This window comes from Orcinus orca, chromosome 14 (genome assembly GCF_937001465.1).
Source record: "Orcinus orca chromosome 14, mOrcOrc1.1, whole genome shotgun sequence".
In the NCBI taxonomy this organism is placed as follows: domain Eukaryota; kingdom Metazoa; phylum Chordata; class Mammalia; order Artiodactyla; family Delphinidae; genus Orcinus; species Orcinus orca.
The window spans coordinates 82980030-83004179 of record NC_064572.1 but is presented as its reverse complement, the minus strand read 5'-3'; the positions used below and the strand labels follow the sequence as shown (position 1 = coordinate 83004179).

The following is a 24150-nucleotide window of genomic DNA, read 5'->3' as shown; positions in this document are numbered from 1 at the left end:
TCCCACGTGCTGTGCAGCGAGGCCACACACACACACAAAAGACAGCAACACGGTCAACACGATGACAGTCGAGGCAAGGCCTTAGTGCCCCAGATCAGAGTCTAGAGACAGGACCACAGAGCTGCTTGCCCCCAGACTGGATCCCCCTGTCTATAGAGGAGTTAGTGGAATAACCGGCGAGACCTGGACCTGGGTCTGGCTCTGGGAGAAGGATACATGGAATCTGTCTTCTTTGGAGATCTCAAAAAGGGTTTGGAAATAAGAAGACTGTGGGAACTCAAGAGAGGGCCAGATAATTCCACAGGAGGCGAGGTGTGTTTGGGGTACAACAGAAACGGTGCTGGAGTGGGAACCCACACAGACCCCAGACTGCCACAGGATCCCCTTGACCTTGAGACAGCCCCTCTGCCACTCTCAGCTGCCCATACAGAGCCGGGGGTCCCCTAAGGCCCTTCTAGCTAGGAAGACCCTGGGAATTCCATCATCAGAGAAGACCTTAAGGACAGCAGGATTCAGGCCAGCCAAGGATGGGGATGTGGGGACGGACAGGAGGGGAACCTGAGGGGCTGGGAGGCCCAGTCTCCCCAGTGTCCACAGGGGTGCTAGGAGGCCCCTGGCCAGGAACACTGGAAGTTCTCAGGCCCCCCTCCCCTGGGCCGGTGCCAGGGGAGCTGGAAAAGGGAAAAGACCCTGGAGAGGATGGTGGGGGGGGGGCTCCACCTGCCTCGGGCCTGGGATCCCGCCGCCAGGAGGGTCTCGCCGCAGCTGCAGGAAACCCCCAGGCCCAGCACCTCCATGTTCTCCGTGAGGGGTGGCAGGGGAGGGGGGAGGGCTGGGGAGGCCTGGCTCCCATGTGTGCAAGGGGCCTGGGTGTGAGTGTGCGTGAGTGTGCAGGTGTGAGCGGGTGTGCATCCCGGCCCTGGCATCGAGGCGCCCTCTAGCGGCCCCAGCGGAAAGTGTCGTGAGGAAGAAGGGAAAATGAGTGCTGACCCTGAAGGATGTGGAAAGAGGCAGCAAAGCCAGGGGCGGAGACGATGGACAGGAGTGGGGACAGGAGGAAGGACACAGAGGGGAGAGTCTGGAGGAGAAAACAAGCCCTGTGCACGCTCCCCTGGCATCCTCCCTCCTCAGGGCACAGCGCGTCTTGGAGGCTGACCCCCTGCCCAACCCTCTCAGGTCTTCACCAGGCCCCTCCCTCCCCGGGTCAGAGGACGCTCCCAGATGACGAGGGGCAGGTGGGCTTGGACTGGACACATCCGGGCGGACCTGGGCCTGCAGCAAGGGGAGTCTTGAGTCCACCTTCTGAGCCCCTCTGTCCAGCGAGGGCTGACTCAGGCCCCTCTACCCGGACACACCCTCACCCACCACCCCCAGCCTGGAGCCCGCCGTCTGCGAGTCCAGACACGACGGCCCTGGACGCCCATCCTGTGCTGGGGCGGCTGGGATCCTGCCCTCGGGTAGCCACCCTTCCACAAGTCCAAGTGCGTGCGTGCGAGCGTGTGTGCGTGTGTGTGTGTAAGCCAGGGCACGGGACCTGAGCGTGTCGGGGTGACGCTGTGGGGAGGAGGTCACAGACGGCTGCGTATGTGTGGTGGCCCAGAGAAGGTGCTGATTTCAGTCGCAGGGACCGGAGCCCTCACCCTGATCCCTTCCTGATGAAACACCTCAGAGGGTGTCCTTGCACCATGCAGGGAGGCAGGAGGGGCTGGAGCGCCCGCTTACAGGCCAGGGATGGGACTGCACTACGAGGACACCTGTGTCCAGAGGCTCACGGTCCTGCGTGTGAGCAGGGAGCCCGGCTGGGCCTCGGGGGTCAGGGCAGAGCTGTGCGCGGGCTCAGGGGCCTTAGGGTACTTGGGTTGGTTTCTGTTCTTAAACGAACAGTGTTATACTTTCAGGTGGTCTTTCTTCTTAAGAATTCCCCGAATTCACAAACCTATGGGGGTGTGGGTGGCACAAGCGTACTTTAAAAGCTAACTGTTGTTCTGATGGGAGTGCTATACTTTCATCATACGATATTTAGCAGACACCCGATGATGCAAAGATATAACCAAATCCTGCGTAACAAGCAGCTGTCTTTCCTTCCCATCTCTGCTACTCATGCACCTATACACCTGCATCTACACTTGTGGTTTTAACCGCTGGGCTCCAGCGCTGATGCTAACAGCCCAGGACCTAGAGGGGGAAGTCAGGCTTGAACGGCAGGCCCAGCTGGAATAACCGAGTACAAGTGCCCCTGCCCTGCCTGGGCCACAGTTTCCGCAACTGTGAGTAGGAGGTGGCGACACTGACATTTCAGGGTCTGTCAATGGGGAAATGGCACCAGAGGTACAGAAACTACCTGGTGCCCACAAGTGCCCATTAAATGTCAGCAGACTCCGAATGGGTGTGCGGCTTTATTTAGCCCTGGCCTCTGGCCACTGCAGTGCCGTCTTCGGCCTCCCCAGCCGGAGGTCTGCCAGCCTCCCCGGGTCATCTCGAGTGACGAGGACTCACCCCTCTCCAGGCAACCCGTTCTATTTCGGGACAGCTCTGACGCACCTTCATGGGCAGCTTCCTCTGAGGTTAAATGAGGTTCCTTCCAGCACCTTCCAGTACCCCTTCCCCCACCCCACCCTCACACAGGAGGCGAGGGGAGGGCTCAGGGTTAGCTGGCTTTAACCACAAAGCCAGCGAACATGTGACTGCTGGGGCTGCCACCTGTCACCCCCCGCAGCCAGGCCCTCGGGTGTGGTCACATGACCGACTTCAGGGCCAGACCAGCTCAAGTCACAGCTCATCCTCACGAGGCCCCTTTCCTCAAGCGGGGCTGAGTGCAGAGTGTCGTGCGAGAGAACAAGGACAGGAGGGACCCACTGGGTCCTGAGAGCCCCACGGCGGCCACTCTTGGTCGGTGAGACCCAGCGCAGGCTCGGAGCTCCCGCGAGACTGGGCTAACTGGGGGCAGCAGGGTGTGAGAGTACTCAGGACACAGGACCTGGAGTCAGGTAGAGCTGCGTTCGAATCCCAGCTCCCACACTGGTGGGCTGTGTGGCCTCGGGCAAGTTACTCTACATCTGTGGGCTTCCATTTCCACACGTATAAAGTGGAGTGAGAAGAGGGGCAGCCTCCAGGGCGGTTGTGAGCTTTAGGTAAGCTGAAGCAAGATGCATGTGAGCACCTGTCACAGGCTCTGGCATGTGACACCCTCTGGGAGGCACTGCCCTGTTCTCACGTCTTCCTCGCCAGCTTGTGGCCAAGCGGCGACCGTGACCCCGGCCTCCTTCTTAGGGTGTCACACGGTTGAGGAGCAAGTGCGAGCGGCAGGTCCAGAGCACACACCTCCCGAGGTTTGTTGAGGGGCTCCTGGAACGTACTTGCTGGGCTCAGGAGAACTAGAGAACCTGCTGGGCCTTCCTCCAACCCCGTCCGCCCCGTGAGCCATCAAGGACCCCCCGAGTTACCTGCAGGTTCCTAGGAAGCAAGTTCCTCGGGCTAGGAGGCTGCTGACGGGCTCCTAACTGGGCCCCCCACAGGGCCTCGTGGCCTCACTCTGCAGCCACCTCCTGACCTCCACCTGGGACGCCCCCCTCAGCCTAAAGCCCCCAGCCTCAGCCGGCTGGTTTCTCCAAGCAGGGTGAGGAGTCCAGCAGGGCTGTATACAGTTTGGAAACCTTTCCCCTCTTGCCCTGGGCATGAAGCAGCCTTGGTCAGGGACCAAGAAGGATAATGAGAGTCAGGTACCAGAAAGTGCTACTAGTTCTGTCCCCCAGCGAGCAGCGAGTCAGAGGGCAGGGAAGCCAAACCAGTGCAGAGGAAGCGACTCAACCCAGGAAAGCGGTGGGTGGGAGGGGATGGGGAGACGGGTGGGTCTGGCCCTGCCAATCCCACCCTGACCCCCACTGACCCCACCACCGGTGCCTACCTCTGCCTGCCCAATGCCCTCCCAGCCCAGGCCCCTGGGGGTCCCTCCTCAGTCTCCCACAGGGCCAGGGTCTAGGCAGACTGAACCGCTGGGGGGGCATTGCCCCCCGCAAAGCCCTAGGATGCAGGGGATTTGGGAAGGATGGCTAAAGGGTTCCGAATGATGGAGTGGTGTCTGCCCAACTGTGGTGACGGCTGCACAGCTCTGTGAACATTTGAAAAACTACTGAATTGTACGACGTACGAGTTATTTCTCAATAAAGCAGTTAGCAAAAATCCCAAAAGAAGGCATATAGGCTCAAATCTGTGACCCCTTCACTGTGTGACCCCCAGTGAGCTAAGGGACCTCGCAAAGCCCAGGGGTGCCTCCCACAACCTCTATCCCCGTGCAAGACCGAGGCTACCTGCTGGGCTGACCAGCTGGCCCACCAACGTTCCACAATCGATTTCCCCGAAGATTGGTTCCCGGAGCCCTCCCCCAACTGGCAGCCAGGACTGGAGTCCGAGGGACCCAGGGGGGAGCCCCCACGCCCAGCATTAAGCCGTTCTCCCCAGCTGGGCGGGCTGCAGCCAGGCAGTAGCTGGTCACCTCCTGGTTCCCTGAAGCTACGTGGAGCCTCCTCCCCAGCTGGGAGCGTCTTCCAGAGGCCTGAGGCTCGGGAGCGTTCATCTACGCGGGCAGGAGCTCCCTCCTGGTGCACACGTGGCAATGCTCCTCGGCGGGACGCAGGGCCAGAGGGCTACCACCCACAACCCCAGCCTGCAATGGCCTCACGGTGACAACGGTGACTGCTGAAAAATTAACACCCAGGATCACTCACTTCCCTCAAATACCACCTGGCACTAGAAGAAAAACCCATTTCCTTCCGAAGGGAAACCAGAGCCTCCTCTTAAGGGAACTCTGTGAAGTCACTGGCTGCAGAGTGACGAGAGACGGGGTCAAGGGCCACACTTTGGCGGCAGCTGTGTCACGAGTGCAGCCCTGTCGGGCTCTGGGTAGCTCCACTCCAGCGTCTGGCTCCACCATCACATTCTCTGTACCCCGCATCCTTCAGCCTTGTGCAGCGTGCCTGGAACCTCAGACCCGCCAGCCCCGCTGTCCACGGGCACCCCAGCCCCAGCTGAGCTTCGGTGCGGGCGGAGCGCCAGTCCCAGCCCAGGGACACCTGGAATCCAGGCCCACTCCCCTGTGAGTCCAAAACGGCAAACTGCTCGTCAAGAACGTTCTGGACTCAGAAAACATCTCCCACCAGTGAGTAAATAACAAATAAGAGGATACCCAAAGCAGGCTCCACGTAGCCGGATTATTTACACAGCGCGACCAGCGTGGGCCTTGGGCGGTGATGCCTGCCACCGTGCTTGAGAACCAGGCGCCAGTTGTGCCTTGCAGCGTGGAACGGAGGACAGGGTGACGGGGGAAGCGTTCAGGGTGTCCCCGCTCCGCTTCTGGCATATCTCCAGGAGGGGGGTCAGGTGGGGACACAAGCAGGTATGAAGGGACAGCGAGATGTCCCGACCGCTTCCTCCTCCACTGGGGACAGGCAGGGCATCGGGCTCCTGAGAAGGACGTCCCTCACCTGAATTTGCCAGAATGGGGGTACACAGGGCCTGGCCCCAGCCCCCATGGAAGATGAGGCCTGTCCTTAGGAGAGAAGGAGGGGGGCTGTGGTGCCTGGGGGTGGGGACAGCAGTCCTCCCAGATGAGCCCCCCGTTATTCAGACACCGAGCCCTGCCTGTGCCCTGAAGTGAGCCTGGGACCGTGACTCCTGCAGCTCCTCAGAAGCTGAGCCCCAAGGGCTGGATGTTCCCAGTAGGAAAGCGGTGGCAGAAGCACCCACCTGGGGTAAGAGAAGGCTGCAGCCCAGCCTCCGCCTAACCTCGCTAGGTGGCCTTGGGCAAGGCTTTAGCCGTCTCAACGGGAAAGGCCTCTGGCAGCGGGGGAGCCAGCACCCTCTGGGTCTCCGGGACTCACTGCGACCGTGAGGATGTGCCTGCGATGGTCACAGGGCCCTTGGAGTCGGGATGGCGTCTTGAGGAGACTGGAGGAACAGCAGGTCCTGGCCTCAGGCTGGAAGGTTCTGCCAGCAGGCCCGGTGCGTCAGACATGCCAGGAAGGGGCAGGTGGGGAAAACGCCCGAAAGGCCTTTACCTGCCAGCCAGGTGAGGCCACACCCTGGCTGGGCTGGACGTTCACATAGAGCAGGTATGAAAAGAAAACCTTGTATGGCTCTGTCTACAGCTCGGCTGCCCGGCTGCCCGGCTGGGCGGGGGTGTGTTTGCAAGCTGTCTGCCTTGGGAGCCTCTCTGGCTCCAAACACTGGGGTTGCTGGAAGGGATCCAGCCTCCTTCCTGCAAGGGGCCTGAGCCTCCCGCTGGTCCTGGTGGGGCAGGCCCTGTGAAGCCCTCCTTCCAAAGCTCGGGGGCCGCTGTAACCTCTCCCCACTCTGAGACTTCACACTTTTCTCTTTGGGCCATTTTCTGATAAAAGTAGAAAGAAGCGGGCTTCCCTGGTGGTGCAGTGGTTGAGAATCCGCCTGCCAATGCAGGGGACACGGGTTCGAACCCTGGTCCGGGAAGATCCCCTATGCCGCAGAGCAACTAAGCCCGTGCGCCACGACTACTGAGCCTGCGCTCTAGAGCCTGCGAGCCACAACTACTGAGCCTGCACGCCTAGAGCCCATGCTCCGCAAAGAGAGAAGCCATCGCAATGAGAAGCCTGCGCACCGTAACCAAGAGTAGCCCCCGCTCACCACAACTAGAGAAAGGCCGCACGCAGCAAAGAAGACCCAACGCAGACAAAAATAAATAAATTAAATAAATTAAAAAAGAAAAAATAGAAAGAAGTGAGGGGAATGAAGACATGGAAGGTCACAGGGAGATCTCACAGCCATGGGAAAGTCCAAATCCCACACCCCCAGCAATGCCGTGGCCTCAGACAACCTCGCGTGTGTGTGTGTGTGTGTGTGTATGTGTGTGCGCACGCACAACTAGAAGACGCTGGCCTGAGGGGCACCTGCAGCGGGGCTGTCCAGAGGCCCTACGCGGCCCCCTCCAGCCTCCCTCCCTTTCCTGTGCCAGGACAGGCAGGACACCCCGGTTTCACTTGCCTCAGCCTCCCCATTCGGCCCTTGGCCTCAAGCCAGTGGAGAAGCCACGTGGCCAGGTATGAGCGCCAAGCTCCCTCACTGCACGGCTCTCTGCCACCCGTGCCCGGTGACAAGGTCATCCTCCACCCGCCTCACTCCCCCAATTCAGTCAAGGCTGGACCAAGGCCACCAACAGGGGACACGGTGCACAGGGCTGATGCCCTGCTGACCCATCCAGTGGCCCTTGGCTCCTGTGAAGCCACTCAGAGGGAGGCCCAGCACAGTAAGGACGCAGACCCTGCCCCTGCCCGGCTCACGTCTGGTGCAGACATGGGCCACAGTGAGCTTCAAACCTAGTGCCGCCGGCTCACAGAGGTGGCCAGAGGGGTGGAGAGCTACAGGGGCAGGCAGGGCAGCCCCAGAGGGAGGAGCTGGGTGCTGCCGGGTGACGCTGGCCCAGTCACCAGGGTGCCAAGGTGCCAAGGCTGCTCACTGGCCCCAAGCTGGCTACGTCTACAGAGAGGACCGTGCAAGGTGCCATGGAGATCTCGTGCACCGAGACTGCCATCTGCAGGGAGCAGGGGGCGGTGCAGGGGCCCCGCTGCCCACCAGAATTGCACGAAGCGCCGATGGATGCCAGCCGTGGAGGCAAGCTAGGACTTTCTAGTGGCCACGTGAACAAAAACAAGAATAAGCAGGTGAAATTAACATAAGGCATCAGGATTGCAACATGCAATCAGTGTGAGATATCATGAATGAGTTTGTCACATTCTTTTTCTCCCGCTAAGTCTGGACTCTTGTGTACGTGCACTTTTAACACGTCTCAATTTGGAACAGCCACATTTCAAGTGCTCCCCAGGCACCTGCGGCTCGTGGCTTCCGCACTAGACAGTGAGGCTCTAGAGATCGGCCAGGGGCAGAGAGGTCCTCCGCCTGCTTTGACGGCACGGAGCCCAGCCTCCTGTCCCGCCACGCGGCCTCCCCCTCCGGTGGCTGCATCACCACCTAACCTGCACTGAGGCTCTTCTCCCTCCGCCCTGCCTGCTAACAAAGGCAGATTTACAATCTCACAACAAACAAATCAAAAGGTCTGAAATCTTAAATACCTCCACGAAAAGAGACGCTAAGCCCCACCCTCTCCACGCAGAGCCAGGTGGGGCTGCACCGGGAAGCAACAGACGTCACCAACAGCACCGGCATCACCTCCCCGTTGCTGACGGCTCCCTGTGCACCACGCGCTAAACAGTACTTACCTACAGCATTTCCTGAGCAATTTAAAATGATGAAGAACGGTCAAGGGCAGATGCCACAAAACATTGTTCAAGAAAAGGGCAGGTTGTGAAATAATATAATACCGTTTTTATAAAGAGAAAAAAAGTATTATCCTTATATTATCTACACAGAGAAGGCAGTCTGGAATGATCTGGCCAACTGTTGATGGGGTTTGTCTCTCTGGGAGACGGGGTGATGGGGGACTCAGAAAAGTGCCAACCCCGGTGGTGTACAGTAGGACACAGCCGCCTGCATGCCCACCTGCCCATTCGAGGGCTTCCCGACTGTGTGTGCGGACCTTCCTCGGTGACCCAGCGACCTAGTGGCACGCCTGGGGCCTGGGGCAGGGGCAGTACCTTCTCAGTTTATAGGGCCATGGCTTAGGCTGGGCCAGAAAGACCCCAGCTGTGGCTACATTTAATCGAGACAGACGTGTCTTTCTCCCTAAGAATCCAGAAGCAGCAGCCCAGCGCAAAGAGCTACCTGGCTCTCACTCTTCACCTCTGCGTCGCCACCGCGCTCTCAGCTACAGAGGTGCCCCTCCTGTGCTCATGGGTCAAAGGTGCTCACGGAGCTAGGCTGGCTACTGATGGGGCGGCACCGCGCAGCAGAGCATCAACCACAGCGTGCCAAGTCCCACTGCTCAGCAGCTTCGGGGGAAGCGGGCGCTGGGGACCTCGGGCTTCCAGGCTGGCCTCTGGGAGAGAATGCTGATGGGGTTTCGAGTGGGGTCTCCCTCACTCCCTTAGGCCGCAGAGAGCCCAGGAAACCCTCGTTTGAGGACCTGGGGAAGAAAGGAGGTCCACATTTCAGGTGTGCTGGGGGCTTCAAGGTGGCCTCTGGCACCCTGGGAGGTCCAAGAGGTGGATGGAAGGGACTTTCTGGCCCTGGACCTTAGGAGTACTGAGACTTTCTCACTCACCTTGTGTCCACCTACGTGACCCAAACCCAAAGGCCACGTGTGTCTCTCACACAGGAACGGGCCTCGGAGTGAGGGTCAGGCCCTCTAATCTATTCCTCTGACCCCGTCTAAGCAGACCACCCAGGACTGATGTAATCCATCCCTCCCCCGACATCCAGACACCCCAGGGTAACCATGTTTTAACTAGCATACACAAAATGGTACTTTCTCTGAATGGCGACAATCAAAACCATCTAGAAGAAGCCAAGACAACACTGTGATGTCTGAGATACGCTCAAAGGCTAAGCAAGCCAGGCCCAGACACCGCAGGGCACATCCACACGCCCCCGACAGGTGCCCGTCCGCAACCTGCCCGAGGCTAGGCTGACTTCTGACCCAGCAAAGAAGACGCTCTGGAAACAGAGGTTCAACTCCAAAGTGTCGTTGACTCATCCCTGACCACGGACCTGTCATCTCTAGGTGAGAGATGGATACGGTGGAGGACAAGGAGGGAGAAGGTGACCAGAGGAGCTGGGCGCCCAGGAGCTGTCCCCTCCGAGCACAGTGAGGCATCAGCCACGTTGAGGAGAGGAGTGTGGCCCAAGTTCAAGCCGGCTCTCTGTGGGAAGCAGGCTCGACGGCTGGCCAGAGCCTTCCATTTGCTGTCTCCACACTACACCCTACTCAAATCTCAGTTCTGAAACTCAGACCCTTTTTATCTACCACTCTCTGCTACAAAAAGGCATCCAGGCCCGTCCTTAGGGGACAGTTAAAAAAAGGCATCAGATGCCCACATACTGCTCTTCCATTTGGGAAAAAGTAACGCCCTTCATTGTGGAGAAGAAGACAAACGAAACCCTGGTCACCCCAGGAATCCACGAGGCAGGCAGGCAGACGGCGGGCAGGCTGGCGCGGGGCACTTACCTGAACTTCCCGGTCCGCACCTGCAGCGCTCTCATCCCACACCGCTGGGCACCGCTGATGTCACCCACGATGTCGTCCCCGATCATGATGGCCTGTCGTGCAGTGAGTGAAAGGCACTCAGAAGTGATGTCAAGACAGTTTTCTTCCTGTGCTGCCTCATCTTTTTTGACATAATAAACCTCTTGACTTCATGCTTAAAACCACCACCATACAAAGGAAACGAGGTAGTATCGTCATCATATTGATTAAAAGTCAATGTACTTGAATATATCTCCCACTGCCCATCAGGGGCTGCGGCTCTGAACGGTGCATATCTGGGCGATTTAAAATCAATCAGCGGGTATTAAAGTGATATAGTGCCACCAGGACACACGGGGAGGCTGACGCTATCTCACCTCTAGTCGAGCACAGGCTGAATTTTACCTTCAGCTAAATACTCTGTAACCAGGTTATTTTGCCAACCGTTGGTTCTGTGAAAACTAAGTAAATTTCTGGCAAATCTTTGCAGTCCAAGTTTAGGTTTTGCTTTCCATGCTGAATTTACTACCTATAAAAAGCAACAACAACAAAAAAAACAGAAGAAAGAGCAAACAAAAATACACACTCTAACACACACACACACACACACACACACACACACACACACACAAAATGCTCACAGCCTGGATATCATTTCAAAAAGCAGCCCCTCTCGCCTGAAACAACTAGAGAACCAGACAAACCAAATGCAATAACAGTTTTCAAAACACTGGACATCAGGCAATGAAGGAGGATTCCTGAGACACAGGAAACAAATGACATGGATCCTACAAATGCCGCAGCTCACTGTCTTCAGAGTTTCCAGACTGTGAGCACAGACAGGAAGAACTAGGTACAGCCCAGACTCCCTGAATTGAGGACACGGAGCTAAGAGCTGGGAGATTAAGGCGGGGCGTCCGAGAAGAGAGGGCTACCCGGAGAACTGTGGAGTTCTACAGAGGGTCCCCCCGAATGATGCAGTGTTGGGTAGACTGCTAATGAGCCCAGGCAAGTGAGGAAACCACCCGAGGCCAGGGAAAGAATCACACCAAAAATTAAAGCAGTGCCGGGACCTCACACAGGGTTGGGTTTAGTGTCTGTTCCCACCAGCCAGACTGGAAAATCTCATAATTCACAGGGCACTGAGTAGCATTCTCAGAAGCGTCTTGCCTCAGCAGTGAGGAAGAATTAGCCCTGGACTAAACCTGCTCTGCCTCCCAAACCTTCAAAGCAAGATCTGGAAGGATCAAATTGTTTCCAAGTGATTTAACTGCATCCCAGAACAAAACACAAAAATATTTATTGGTGTATAAAAATATCTAGCACTCACAAAAGGTACAATTCACAGTGTCTGGCATCCAATTAAAACAATAATCAGACGTGCAAAGATGACAGATATCACACACAGCGAAGAGGAAAATCAACCAAAACAGACCTGGAACTGACACACATGTGAGAATTAGCAGACAAGGGCATTAAATCCGTTACTGTAACTGTATTCCACACGTTCCCAAAGTTAAGTAGAGAGACATGCAAGGTAAAAGAAACGATCCAAACCAAGCTTCTAGAGGTGAAAACTACAATGTCTGGACTGAAAAAAAAAAAAACAACAACACTGGATGAGATTAAATCCAGATTAGACAATGCAGAAAAGAGATTTATGAACTTGAAGACACAGCAATAGAAACTATCCAAAATGAAACACAGGGAGAAAAAATAATTTTGTGTGTGTGTGTGTGGTACGCGGGCCTCTCACTGTTGCGGCCTTTCCCGTCGCGGAGTACAGGCTCCGGACGCGCAGGCTCAGCGGCCATGGCTCACGGGCCCAGCCGCTCCACGGCATGTGGGATCTTCCCAGACCGGGGCACGAACCTGCGTCCCCTGCTTCGGCAGGCGGTCTCTCAACCACTGTGCCACCAGGGAAGCCCCCAGAAAAAATAATTTTTAAAACATGAACAGAGAAACAGTGAGCTATGACAAAACTTCAAACAGCCTGGTGTAACTGGAGTCCCAGGAAGCAATATGAGAGAAGGGGAGACAGAAACAATATTTGAAGAAATAATGGCTGAAAAATTTCCAAAGTCAACAAAAATGACAAACCCGCAGCTCCGAGATCCCAATCAGTACCAAGCACAAGAAACATGAAGAAAAGTGTATCAAGGCACAACATAATCAAACTGCTCAAAGTCAGCGATAAGGAGAAAATCTTAAAAACAACTGGAGGAAAAAAAAAGACATGTACAGACAGAAACAAAGATAAGACATCAGATTTCTTCTTGAAAACATGCAAATGAGAAAACAGTGGAATACCACCTTGGTACTGAAAAGGGGGGAAATGCTTACCTAGGATTCTATATGCAGCAAAATTATCTTTCAGAGCAAAGATGAAATAAAGACATTTCCAGATATCTGAAGCTAAAAGACTTCATCACCAACAGATCCACACACAAGAAATGTAAAAGGAAGTTCTTTAGGCAAAAGGAAAATGGTACTTAAATAGAAATACGCATCTACACAAAACGGAATGGACAGCACCAGAAAGGGTGCCCATGGGCACAGGGTGACCTTTCTGCCGCTTCCCTCTGTTCTTCTGCTGGCCAACTCCTAACAGTCTGTCTGGACTCAGCTCAGGTGACCACCACCTTTCAACCCCCGGCTGGGTTTGGGGGGTCCCCAAAACATCCTGTGATTACCCCCTTGAATTGCATACACCTCCTGTGTTATAATGGTCCCTTCACTTATCTCTCTCCTCCAAAAACTGTGTGAGTTCCTTGAGGGCAGGCTCTGTGCTGATCCTGGAGCTCAGCTGATGACCAACACGAGTTTGTTGAGTGAATCGGTGCTCTGAAATAAGGCATGGCTGTGCATGTCTGGAGACACTTAGGAGGTCCAGCCAATAGAACTGCTCAGTGTTTACCAACCAAAAGAGTGGGAGTGGGTGGCATAGTCCGCATCCGTGTTGCCAAAACTTTAGTCACCAGTGGGTGCCCATTCGACACATCAACCTGTATTAATATTACTGTTTAAATTGATTCGTAATCTTACATAAATAAATGTGCTTCTTTTAAGAAAAAAGAAGCAGCCTCCCTGACTCAACTGCCACACTGATTAAAAGAAAAGCTTCAAAATATTTTCAGGAAACGATCCTGCTAGCGGAAGAAAAGTTTAATGCCTCAGATACCAAATGCATTCCAGACACGCTCCCAAGTCCGATCAGAAATGTCCTTGGTGGGAGGTCAGACAGGCCTGACAAACCGGGCTCCCGTAGCAGGGTGAGTGTCCTGATGTTGATGGGATAGAAGCTTTGAAACTGACAGTTATTCCACAACTTTCCTCTGGAATTCAGATGCTAGGTAGGGCTAACCAATGAATAAATACATAAACCGAAACCAAGAAAACTAAAAATGGTGACCATGGACTTCCCGGGTAGTACAGTGGTTAAGAATCTGCCTGCCAATGCAGGGGACACGGGTTCGATCCCTGGTCTGGGAAGATCCCACATGCCACAGAGCAACTAAGCCTGTGCGCCACAATTAGTGAGCCTGTGCTCTACTGCCCGCGTGCCCCAACTACTGAAGCCCGCACGCCTAGAGCCCATGCTCCGCAACAAGAGAAGCCACCACGATAAGAAGCCAACGCGCAGCAACAAAGAGTAGCCCCTGCTTGCCACAACTAGAGAAAGCCCACGTGCAGCAACAAAGACCCCATGCAGCCAAAAAAGAATTAATTAATTTTTTTAAAAAAAAAGTGATGACCGTGAAGCATTTGCAAACCAGGGGACTCTTACACATTGATTTGGACTCTGCCTGTGAGGAGAGGAGTCCAGATGGAATTTGCCTTCCAGCTCGGAGTGGGAGGCAGTGAATCCAGAGGCAGGCCCTATGCGACCAGCAGAATGGACAGACTGAGCTCAAGTCGCAGACGCGGCCAGAGCAACTGGGCCTGAATCCCAGCTCTGCTATTTGCTAGCCCTGTGATCTTGTGATCCACTTCAGTCTGTAAAATGGGTACAATTGGTGTGGTGTTTAAACAAAATCACGTAAGTTAAGCATCAAGGACAGTGCCTGGACGTAGTAAGTTATCTGTACATGTTTAAAAGGAAAAAATATTAGGAAATGTTCTGTTGAGGAAACTCCTAATCTAACCCTATTGGAGACAGTCCACAGTCCTTACGACAGGGCTCCAGTGCCTCAGCTCCTTTGTATCAGGTCCTCTATAGGCCAGGCAGTGGGGACACAGTGAGTCAGAAACACAGTCTCCACCTTTGTGAAGCTCCCAGTGGAAGGCAGAAGACGGATGTTCATGAGGTGATTTCACAAACACAGAGCCAGGACCTGTGATAAAGCACAGGGAGGAAAAGTGCAGGAGGCTGTCAGGCCTAACCTTGTGGGGCTGGTGGTGGTCAGGGAAGCCTTCCTGGAGGAGGTGAGGTTTTGAGCTTGGATCTGAAGAGCAAGAGGGGTCAACTAGGTTAGGGGGTATAGGGGAAGGGGTGAGAGCCTTCTCCGAAGAAGACACCACATGTGTGCTAATCCTCTACCAGGGCAGGCCACACACGAATTCCCAAAAGCACAGCCATTAAGCCTGAAGCACATGTCCTCGGAAACATCTCCCAAACAGGACTTCAAAAAACGAGGAATCACGAGGAGCTTGCGGACGAGGACAAAGACTGAGCTGGTGCGGCCCCAGATGCCAGGGAGGTAGTTTCAGGTAAACACGAGGCTTTTCTAACAATCAGCATGGGCTGCCTCAGAGGTACCAGGCCCCTGCCACTTAATCATATTCCAGCAGAGGCCAAAGAGGCCTCCGTCAGAGAAGCTACTGGGGGACACTGGCCCCCGGGGGAGCTTGAGCAGGTGGCTGATGACCACCAGGGCTGAGAATTCTGCCAACTGCTGGGAGCCACCGCCCCTGAGAGACATACGAGGTACCTGAAATAAACTGCACTTTGTCCCAGTGAATATTCTAAACTTCATACTTCTCACTAATTTCCTCTGGTCTTTCCTCCACCTAAACCCATGTTTCCCAATGTGTGTTATGCATACTGGTGATATGCTATTTGATTTTAGGTAGAATAGGACATAACTTTTTTTTTTTTAACATCTTCATCGGAGTATAATTGCTTTACAATGTTGTGTTAGTTTCTGCTGTATAACCAAGTGAACCAGCTATATATATACGTATATCCTCATATCCCCTCCCTCTTGGGTCTCCCTCCCACCCTCCCTATCCCTCCCCTCTAGGGGGTCACAAAGCACCGAGCTGATCTCCCCGTGTGATATAGCTGCTTCTCACTAGCTATCTATTTTACATTTGGTAGTATATATATAAGGACATACTTTTTTTTTTTTTTTTTGCGGTACGCGGGCCTCTCACCGCTGTGGCCCCTCCCGTCGCGGAGCACAGGCTCCGGACGCACAGGCTCAGCAGCCATGGCCCACAGGCCCAGCCGCTCCGTGGCATGTGGGATCCTTCCGGACCGGGGCACGAACCCGCGTCCCCTGCATCGGCAGGCGGACTCTCAACCACTGCACCACCAGGGAAGCCCAAGGACATACATTCTTAATGTAATCCTTTGTATTTATTTTTAGAGTAATCTATTTACGGTGAGTGATTCTGGTCTTCCATTTATAGTAGAGATCGAAAGTTTTTTTAAAAATACATTTAAGTTTATAAAATGAATCAATTTAAAGAAACATTAAGTAAATAATAGTGCCAGGGGCAAGTACCCAGATATGGTAAGATTGGCATTTTTTTTCCTAGAGTGAGTGATGCTGGGGAAAACACTGCCAAATCCAAATGGGTTTAATTTTCGTGTCTACAGGCTCCCATGCAGCTGTGTGGAAATCATCAGTCACCCAAGAGAAAGAACCAGTGGCGACGCGTGTTCCTTGAAGTGGGACCCGCCATGAATCTGCTGCACACACACGTGAGTCTAAGGGTATCTGCAAAGCCAGGGTCACCTGGGCAACCACACAGCTCACCTGGGAGGAGAGGGCTGGGGCAGGTGGGCACCTGGCTTAGGCAGCCGGACCAGCCACAAGCCCCAGCGTGAGACCCTACTTTGCCCTTCTCAAAGAGTTGTCCTGACACTGTTAGGTCAGCCTCTAAACGTCCACAGCATTCCAGCTTAGGACCCTGTCCATGGCTGCCAGGGGTTCCGGGGGCCACCTTGCTAGAAGGTTCCTTGGAAATGAAACCGTCTTCCTATGATTAATGTCATGCCTGGCATCTTCCGTGCTCTGGGGAAAATAAAATTTTGTGCATGCACACTTGTGCATGAAGCAGAAATTCCTCCCTCCCTCAGAACAGAGGCTGCTGGGTCTGCCTGGGCGACGACATTTTTCGGTGTGGCCCACGGAAGTGGAACCAGAGAAATCTGGGCCATCGGAGGAAGAACACCAGAAGCAGCAGCTATGGTTCTGCACGATAAGCCACTGGCCAAGCCCAGGCAGAGCCCGGAGCCGCGTGTGAGGGCAGGGGCAGGGTGCGGGGACCCGGTGGGTGTGCGGCCGCCCGCCGCAGTGAAGCCTGTCTGGGCCAGCTTGTGGGCTCCGCATACCAAAATGCGTTCCAGCCCCTGGGGATGTCACAGATTTACTATCGGTGAAGGGCAATAACCACGAAAGGAGGAGCAATTATTGCCAAATCATTTAGGATTTAAAAAGTCACTGGCAAGAAGATAGAGGTCAAGAGGTGCGCTGTCAGGGGAAATAAAAAAACCCTACCTGTCAGGTCTGGGTTGCACTTCCTTTCTGTCTGCAATACGGTTCAGGGAAGCTGGGGATGCACACCGAGAGGTCGGACTCCCACAGAACAGAGATCCAAGAGCCAGAGGCGGCACCAGAGCCCTTTAGGCAGGTTTTCTGGTTTGGGTCCAAAATGCAGATTCATTCATCCTTCTTAAATATTCGTCTGCCTGCCATGGTCTCCTCTTCATCATCCTAGGTGCCAGGGGCAGAACCCATTCCAACAGGCAGCGACGTCTGGAACGCAACTTCCAACGCCAAAGAGCTTTCCCAAGAAAGCCCACGTTTCACAAAATTTCTGATTATCCCCAGGGCTCTGCCAGGAGGAGCACTTCTGCCCCCATGGGGCAACGAACAGCAGGGCTGGTGGTGAAAGAGCAGTGGGCTTGGCCTGCACTTCAGCCCCGAGGGACAGACACCCCCACTTGGAGAGGCCTCGAGATGACACCTAGCATTGGGAAGAGCCCTAGACTCTCAGCCTGCAGGCTCAGAGCAACCGGGCCCCCTCCGACACCCAGAGGTGGCTCGTCACTAAGGAATTTCTCCCACCGTCTGACACATTCGTAAGGAATAATACCAACACAGCAAAACTCGAGGAAACTATTTTATAAAAAGTAAGAAACAATGGTGTTGGTGAAGATGTTGGAAAATGAGCACTTGCATATACAGCTGGTAAGGAAGCTGAATTGATACCGTGTTTCTGAAATAGAAACGAACACTGTGCATCGTGGCCTGACAACTATACCTCTAGGATTTCTAAGAAAATAATTTAAAATATACAAAAGGACATATACATACAAGGGTGTTCACTAGGGTTAATGTACAAGAGGGAAATTGGAAGTAATCTAAATGTCCAACAACAGGGGACTGGGGAAGCACATTACGGTAGCAAGGGGATGAAAGGTAGCCTCGGCTAAAGAACATTACGGTGCTCCCTATGACAGAATGCTCTGTAGCCACAAAAATTACTTTGTGGAGGTGCCTGAATCCACACAAAGGAAATGGTTCCCAATATTAAGCCGGGGCGGGGGGGAGGGGAACGGGAATTGGGTTTCAAATAGCAGATACGGGATTATCCAATTTTGTGTTAAAAATGTATATACACAGGGACTCCCCTGGTGATCCAGTGGATAAGACTCCGCGCTCCCAGTGTAGGGGGCTCGGGTTTGGTCCCTGGTCAGGGAACTAGATCCCACATGCCACAGCGAAGAGCCCTCATGCCACAACTAAAAAGATCCTGCATGCCGCAACTAAAGACCCTGCATGCAGAAACGAAGATCCCGCGTGCAGCGACTAAGACCCAGCACAGCCAAATAATAAATAATTTTCTTTTTAAATGTACATATACAGGAATTCCCTGGCAGTCCAGTGGTTAGGACTTGGCGCTTTCACTGCTGGGCCTGGGTTCGATCCCTGGTCAGGGAACTAAGATCCCGCAAGTCGAGCAGTGCAACCAAAAAAAAAAGTATATATAGACACCGACAAATCGGAAGGGCTAAGCATGACTTGTGTCATTGCAGGTTAGTGGAAGGATGAACACTTTTTCCCTTGTACTTTCTGAACTTTATTCATCCTCTTAACAAACATGGGCTACTTCACAATCAGATTAAAAACTTGTGTTTTGAGGAGAAGAAAATAAAATCTACTAAAAAGGCTTTAGGGGAGGAAATATCTTAGGGAAAACTAAGACATGAGGCTCCAAAGCTCCCTTATGACCGAGACGGGGCACAAGGCAGCCCCAGAGCTGGCATTTCCTGGAAACCCCCGCCCGTGGCTGGATGAGGCACCGCTCAGGTTCTCTCTGTCCCGGGGCTCACACCGTCCCAGCAAGTGGTCCCTGAACTGACACCCAAAGACCATGCACACTGCTGTGGGGAAGATGGGCCGGGCAGAGGGCCCAGCCCACGAAGGGGAGAAGACGGGCCTTCCACGCACAGACCTGAGGGGAAGGAGGTCCCCACGCAGACGTTCACTCCCCACCCACAAGGCCTCCCCACCAACGGTACAGTCTGTCCCCATAACCCCGTAGCTATAATTAATGCCCTGAGAACCAGGGAGCAAAATGATGGGGCAAAGTCCATGTTTTATGCCCGGCCCTCTTTGGATAAACCCACAAACCTCGCCCCCTTTTTTGATAGGCTGTCCTGAGAGTCCTCACCTTCACCACCCAAGATCTTGCTTAACTTTACTTTCTATATTCTGCCAACAAGACAGATTTTAATGTTTTTCACAACAGAAAATGATGTTGCACTGCTAAATATGCCTTTTCTAACCTAAGCATTCTGCTGTGTTGCTGGCCTCTCCTTGAGAACTGGGGAGCAGCAGAGACCTGGAGGGGGCTGGGTCCTGGCCTCACCCCACCGCGGCAGAGTAATCCTGGCTTCAACAGCAGACGTTCCTGTGACTACTCCTCAGTGCCCTGGTTCTCAACTGGGGGCGATTTTGCTCCCCCGGGACATTTGGCAACGTCTGGGGACATCTGTGGTTTCACAGCTGGGGGAGGAGGGCAGTACCCCCCACCACAAATAATGATCTGACCCCAAAATGTCAGTAGTGCCGAGGCTGAGAAATCCTTAACCTTAACCTTAAGATGGGAATGAAAGTACCTACGACAGCGGATTGGAGTAAGGATTTCACGAAGTAAATGGGTATGTGACAGATCCTGGGTGTGCCCAGCACAAGTGCTCAAAGTATTCAAGGTCCTTCCTCTCCAAGCCTCGGGTTCCCCATCTGTGAAATGGGCACCCCCAGCTTCCAGGCTGCCTGCACACTGGCTTCTGGTGCTGACTAAGCACTCTGGTCTGAACAGACCCAATTTCCACTAAACCTGCACAATTCGCAACTGATGGAATTTCTTATGATTATGGAAAACTGCCAAAACCTTCACATCATTTGGGCTTTAGTATGAAGCTATAAAACCACCCACTGATTCAGAAGCCTTAAACCATGAGAATTAGGTATTTCTTGAAGTAGCCTTTAAGGTATGTTATTCTTTGCCTTATTACTGAATCCTGGAAAGGGCCTGGTTACCGCTAAGAGGTTTGAATTTCCAATCTATTAGAGTAATACCAGCAATCTGTTATTTCTAGGCTATTGAGGAAAGGTTAAAATGAAAATTGGATTTGGGGAGTTATATCCATTCTGAGCGCAGGTGGAAAACTCCTCAGCAGCAAGAAGCAAGTCTGGATCTGGGAAGAAGCAGTTATCGAGGGAAATGACTGGTGATAACTATTGATTAAAGCAGCTTGAAAATTTTAAGGTTTGCCACAGCCCGGCACTTCAGCAGCAAGACAGCCCCTCAAAGCCATTTTTCATTAAAAAGAGAGAAGCAGGAGCAGAGAATTACTACCTTGTGCATAAGACACAGTTCGTTCAAAATGGCCTTATTTTGAAATACTGCTTTAAAATGTCTACACATCCCGAGGCTCAAGCAGTATTTCAAAACGTTCTAAATTAACATTTTAGAAAAACGGTGAGGTGGGGTGTTAAGAACATGCAGCCACCGCTCAACTGTGTGTCAAGAGGGGAGACAGACGCAGCATGATAATGTGGCAGGTAAATAAGATTCAGCTCTGCCACGTGGGCTCAGAGACGCCAGAGAAAACAATTCCTTAGGGACCCAGGGCCGCAGATGCTCGCGATGCCTGGACAGCACAGGCACCCCAGCCTCAGCAGACACGCCAGGAATCCAAGCTCCTAACCCGCCACCCCAGACTGCACGGCCCGGCATCCGCCAAATGAGAAGCCCGATCAACCTGACCCCCAGAAGGGCCTCAGCTCCTCTTTGGGGTGTGGGGAACGCAGTTTCTCATTCAGAATGTAAAAGACACTGACCGTGAAAGTAACTGGAAAACACCAAACAAATAAACAAACAAAAGGGGGGGAGGGGATTAACCAAGGTCAACTCTACAAAGACAACCAAAGATAACGTCTTAATATTCAGTTCCTCTGGTCTTAATTTCTAGGCAGTGACAGCTTTTTGTTTTGTTGATTGGGGACGGCAGGGGGTTGAGGGGGGTCACGGGAGATGGTTGTGACCACAGTGCTTACGTAATTCTAAATACTCAGATTTTTAACTCAGATTACAACAGTGACATTCCTCCCACTCTATAACAAGTGATCTTAAGAATTTACTCTCTCAGGGACTTCCCTGGCGGTCCAGTAGCTAAGACTTCGCCTTCCAATGAAGGGAGTGCAGGTTCGATCCCTGGTCGGGGAGCTAAGATCCCACATGCCTTGTGGCCAAAAAACCAACATATAAAACAGAAGCAGTGTTGTAACAAGTTCAATAAAGACTTTAAGAATGGTCCACATCAAAAAAAAATCTTTGAAAAGAAAAGAATTTGCTCTCGCAAATTCACCCTGTAAGTAGGATACAAATGTATACACAGTTGGTCATATTTAAAAAATGCAAAGATAAGCCATAATATTTATAAAAATGGCTATGATGAGAGATGGGTGGGAAGACAATAGAAGGAAAAGGACAGGAGCCAGACTTCCTTGAATGTATCTTGTTCCGTGGATTTAATTTCGGAACCACATGAATTTTTACATAACTATGAAACAAGTTTAAATGTTGAAAAACCAACTCCTTAAAAATTGGAAGTAAAGTGACTTCAAGGAGGGTCCTGTTGGTGACACACTTACCCAGCGGAATAATGGTAGCTTTAAAAAACAGTAATTTGGCTGTAAATCTCTAGAGGGATATATTCTAAGCCAAAAAAGAACTGTCGGAAAAAGAAATCTTAAACAGCACCAGTAATCAACCTCATCATATTCAGGAATCAGCAGCCACAGTGATGCTGTGTCTCACAGTCCAGTCCACAGCAATCACAACCCTGCCCCAGCCTTGGTGGCGCTGATAGAACTGGTGGTGGCACCCACTCTTTTGTGCCTGGCTTCTCCCACACAGCATAAGGTTTTTGAGATTCAAGACTCTTGTGTGTATTATGGGCTAAAACAAATGATTATGTCGGTATTCTCGTGAGCCAGGGTTTTTGACGTGGCAAAAAGGAAATACAGACACAAGATGGGTGATCCAGTAAAAACCCACAGGCCTAAATCTGGATCAGAAGTTTCAGTATGAACTCATTATGCACTTCATCTTTTTTTTTTTTTTGCGGTACGCGGGCCTCTCACTGTTGTGGCCTCTCCCGTTGCGGAGCACAGGCTCCGGACGCGCAGGCTCAGCGGCCATGGCTCACGGGCCCAGCTGTTCCACGGCATTGGTATCTTCCCGGACCGGGGCACGAACCCGCGTCCCCTGCATCGGCAGGCGGACTCTCAACCACTGCGCCACCAGGGAAGCCCTGCACTTCATCTTTAAAGATACATATTTTTTCAACCCTTGTAGACTAAGTCTTGGAAATGATGACCAACCCAATAACAGTAAGAACGGTTAATATCCCGACTATGGTTTCTGAATACTATTTTCCATTAAAGGTAAGCGTGGCTCCTTGGAAGGATGGCAGACTCTAGGCCTTGGGCAGGAAGTGTGCAGGGCAGGTGTTATCCTGTCATAACAGGAGTAAAGCCCCTCAGAGACCTCTGGGGTCAGGACAACAGGACTCGGAGGGCAGCTGGAAGAGGCTCCCACTGGTCAAAGATGCAGTACTTTGAACACGAATAACTGCGATGGATTGGAACACGTCAAATATGCTTTTGTCTATTTATAGTCATATATGTAGTTTTAAACCTCCCAGGTATTGGGAGGGTGTTAGAGAATCAATCATTCTGAAAACTAATAAATAGCAAGAAAGAAATAGGCATTTATCTGTAGTTTCCTATATGAACTGTACTTCAGGGGAACGCATAGTTCGTGGGGCGTTTTCCTATACAGAGGTGATCCAGAGAAGAAATGGAGAAGGAATGACAGAATTCAAATATCACCATTTTGCAGCCCTTAATGAATGAATGGGGTTAACGCACCAATCACCAATGGCTGCTAACGCCACCGAAGGAGACACCCAGACATTCTGAACCTCCTAAGGGAGGCCACAACGCAACCCAGAAAGCAGTCATCAAAAAAACTGAAACAGATTCTGCCTAAGCTTCTAGATCTAACTATCAACATTCAGGAAGCAGGGAGAACAGAGGAGCATGAGACAGGACACCACTGAGGCGCGATCAACAAAATCCTGACAGTGGGAAACTCTACAGGACAAACAAGCCAGCTTCTTCTTCCTAAAGCTGCAAGGAGTACAAAAGGGAGGCGGGGGTGGGGTCGCGCGGGTGGGTGGGAATGGATAGATTAGAAAACACTTAAGAATCACACCGGCCAATCACAATGCGAGGACCTCATGTGGATTCTGATTCAAAGAAACTGCAAGCGACGACGTAAACACCTGTAAGACAATCAGGGAAATGTGAATAATGGCTGGATATTTGATGATATTAAGGAATTATTGTTAGTATTACTTAGTTGTGATAATGGCATCATCCATGTTTTTAAAAAGAATTCCTATCTTTTAGAGACACTTAGAAATACTTACAGATGAAATGATATGATTTCTCGGAGACGATTCAAAATAATCTAGGGGAGAGGAGCAGGTGGGAGCACAGATTAAACAAGGGGTTATTAATCTTCAAAGTGGTCCCAATGGCCAAATAGGGGACAATCTGGGCAACAAAGTAACAACAGGAATGGATTGCGACTCGTGGAATAAAACAAATATCCTTAAGTACATGTTGGAATAAATAAAAAAGTAAATGGGAGAAAAAGGAAAGCTCTCTCTTACAGTAAATGCTAATCAATAAATATAGAGGGAACAATGGAAGTAGAAAAGCGCCATTTGGCACCATGGTGACAACTGTTGCAGGTAAGAGGATGCTGCAATTAGGAGGGGAAAAGAATGTCAGGAGAGAGAATATTTACACAGTGTCAAAGTATTCCCCCATAAGATACTTATTAGTCACAAAGGGACAACAGTAACTCTGCAGTGCAGAAATGGGAGCCTCCAACAGGCATCAAAGTGACCACAGCCTATAATGCGCAGAGCGCCCGCACATGCCTCCTGATGGGACACACCAGAGGGCACGGCACTGTCTGTGAAATGTATAACCAGAATTACATATGCCAGAAATGCATAACCTGAAATTAAATCATGAGGGAACATCAGGGACATTCTACGAAAGAACTGGCTAGTACTCTTGAAACGGCCACAGTCCTAAAAGACAAAGACAGACTAAGGAACTGCTCAGAATAAAGGGTGCTAGGGGGCGTGACACCAAATACAACATGTCCAAAAACAGAGGGTCCCTGGGCTAGTCAACATCTGCATCAAGGCTAACTTCCTG

General features: G+C 52.3%; 1 protein-coding gene across 5 annotated transcripts in view; it reads right to left on the bottom strand.

The window, feature by feature from the left end:
- Positions 1-24150, bottom strand: part of LHPP (phospholysine phosphohistidine inorganic pyrophosphate phosphatase) — a 135703-nt gene that overhangs the window by 77500 nt on the left and 34053 nt on the right. For 4 of the 5 annotated variants that reach the window (XM_033420794.2, XM_033420798.2, XM_033420795.2 and 1 more), the window contains exon 6: positions 10088-10179. In XM_033420794.2, the coding sequence (XP_033276685.1) occupies positions 10088-10179 (92 nt within the window). Of the gene's footprint in view, positions 1-10087; positions 10180-14278; positions 14440-24150 lie in introns of those variants that run through there. The other variant, XM_049697465.1, reaches the window with a different exon arrangement.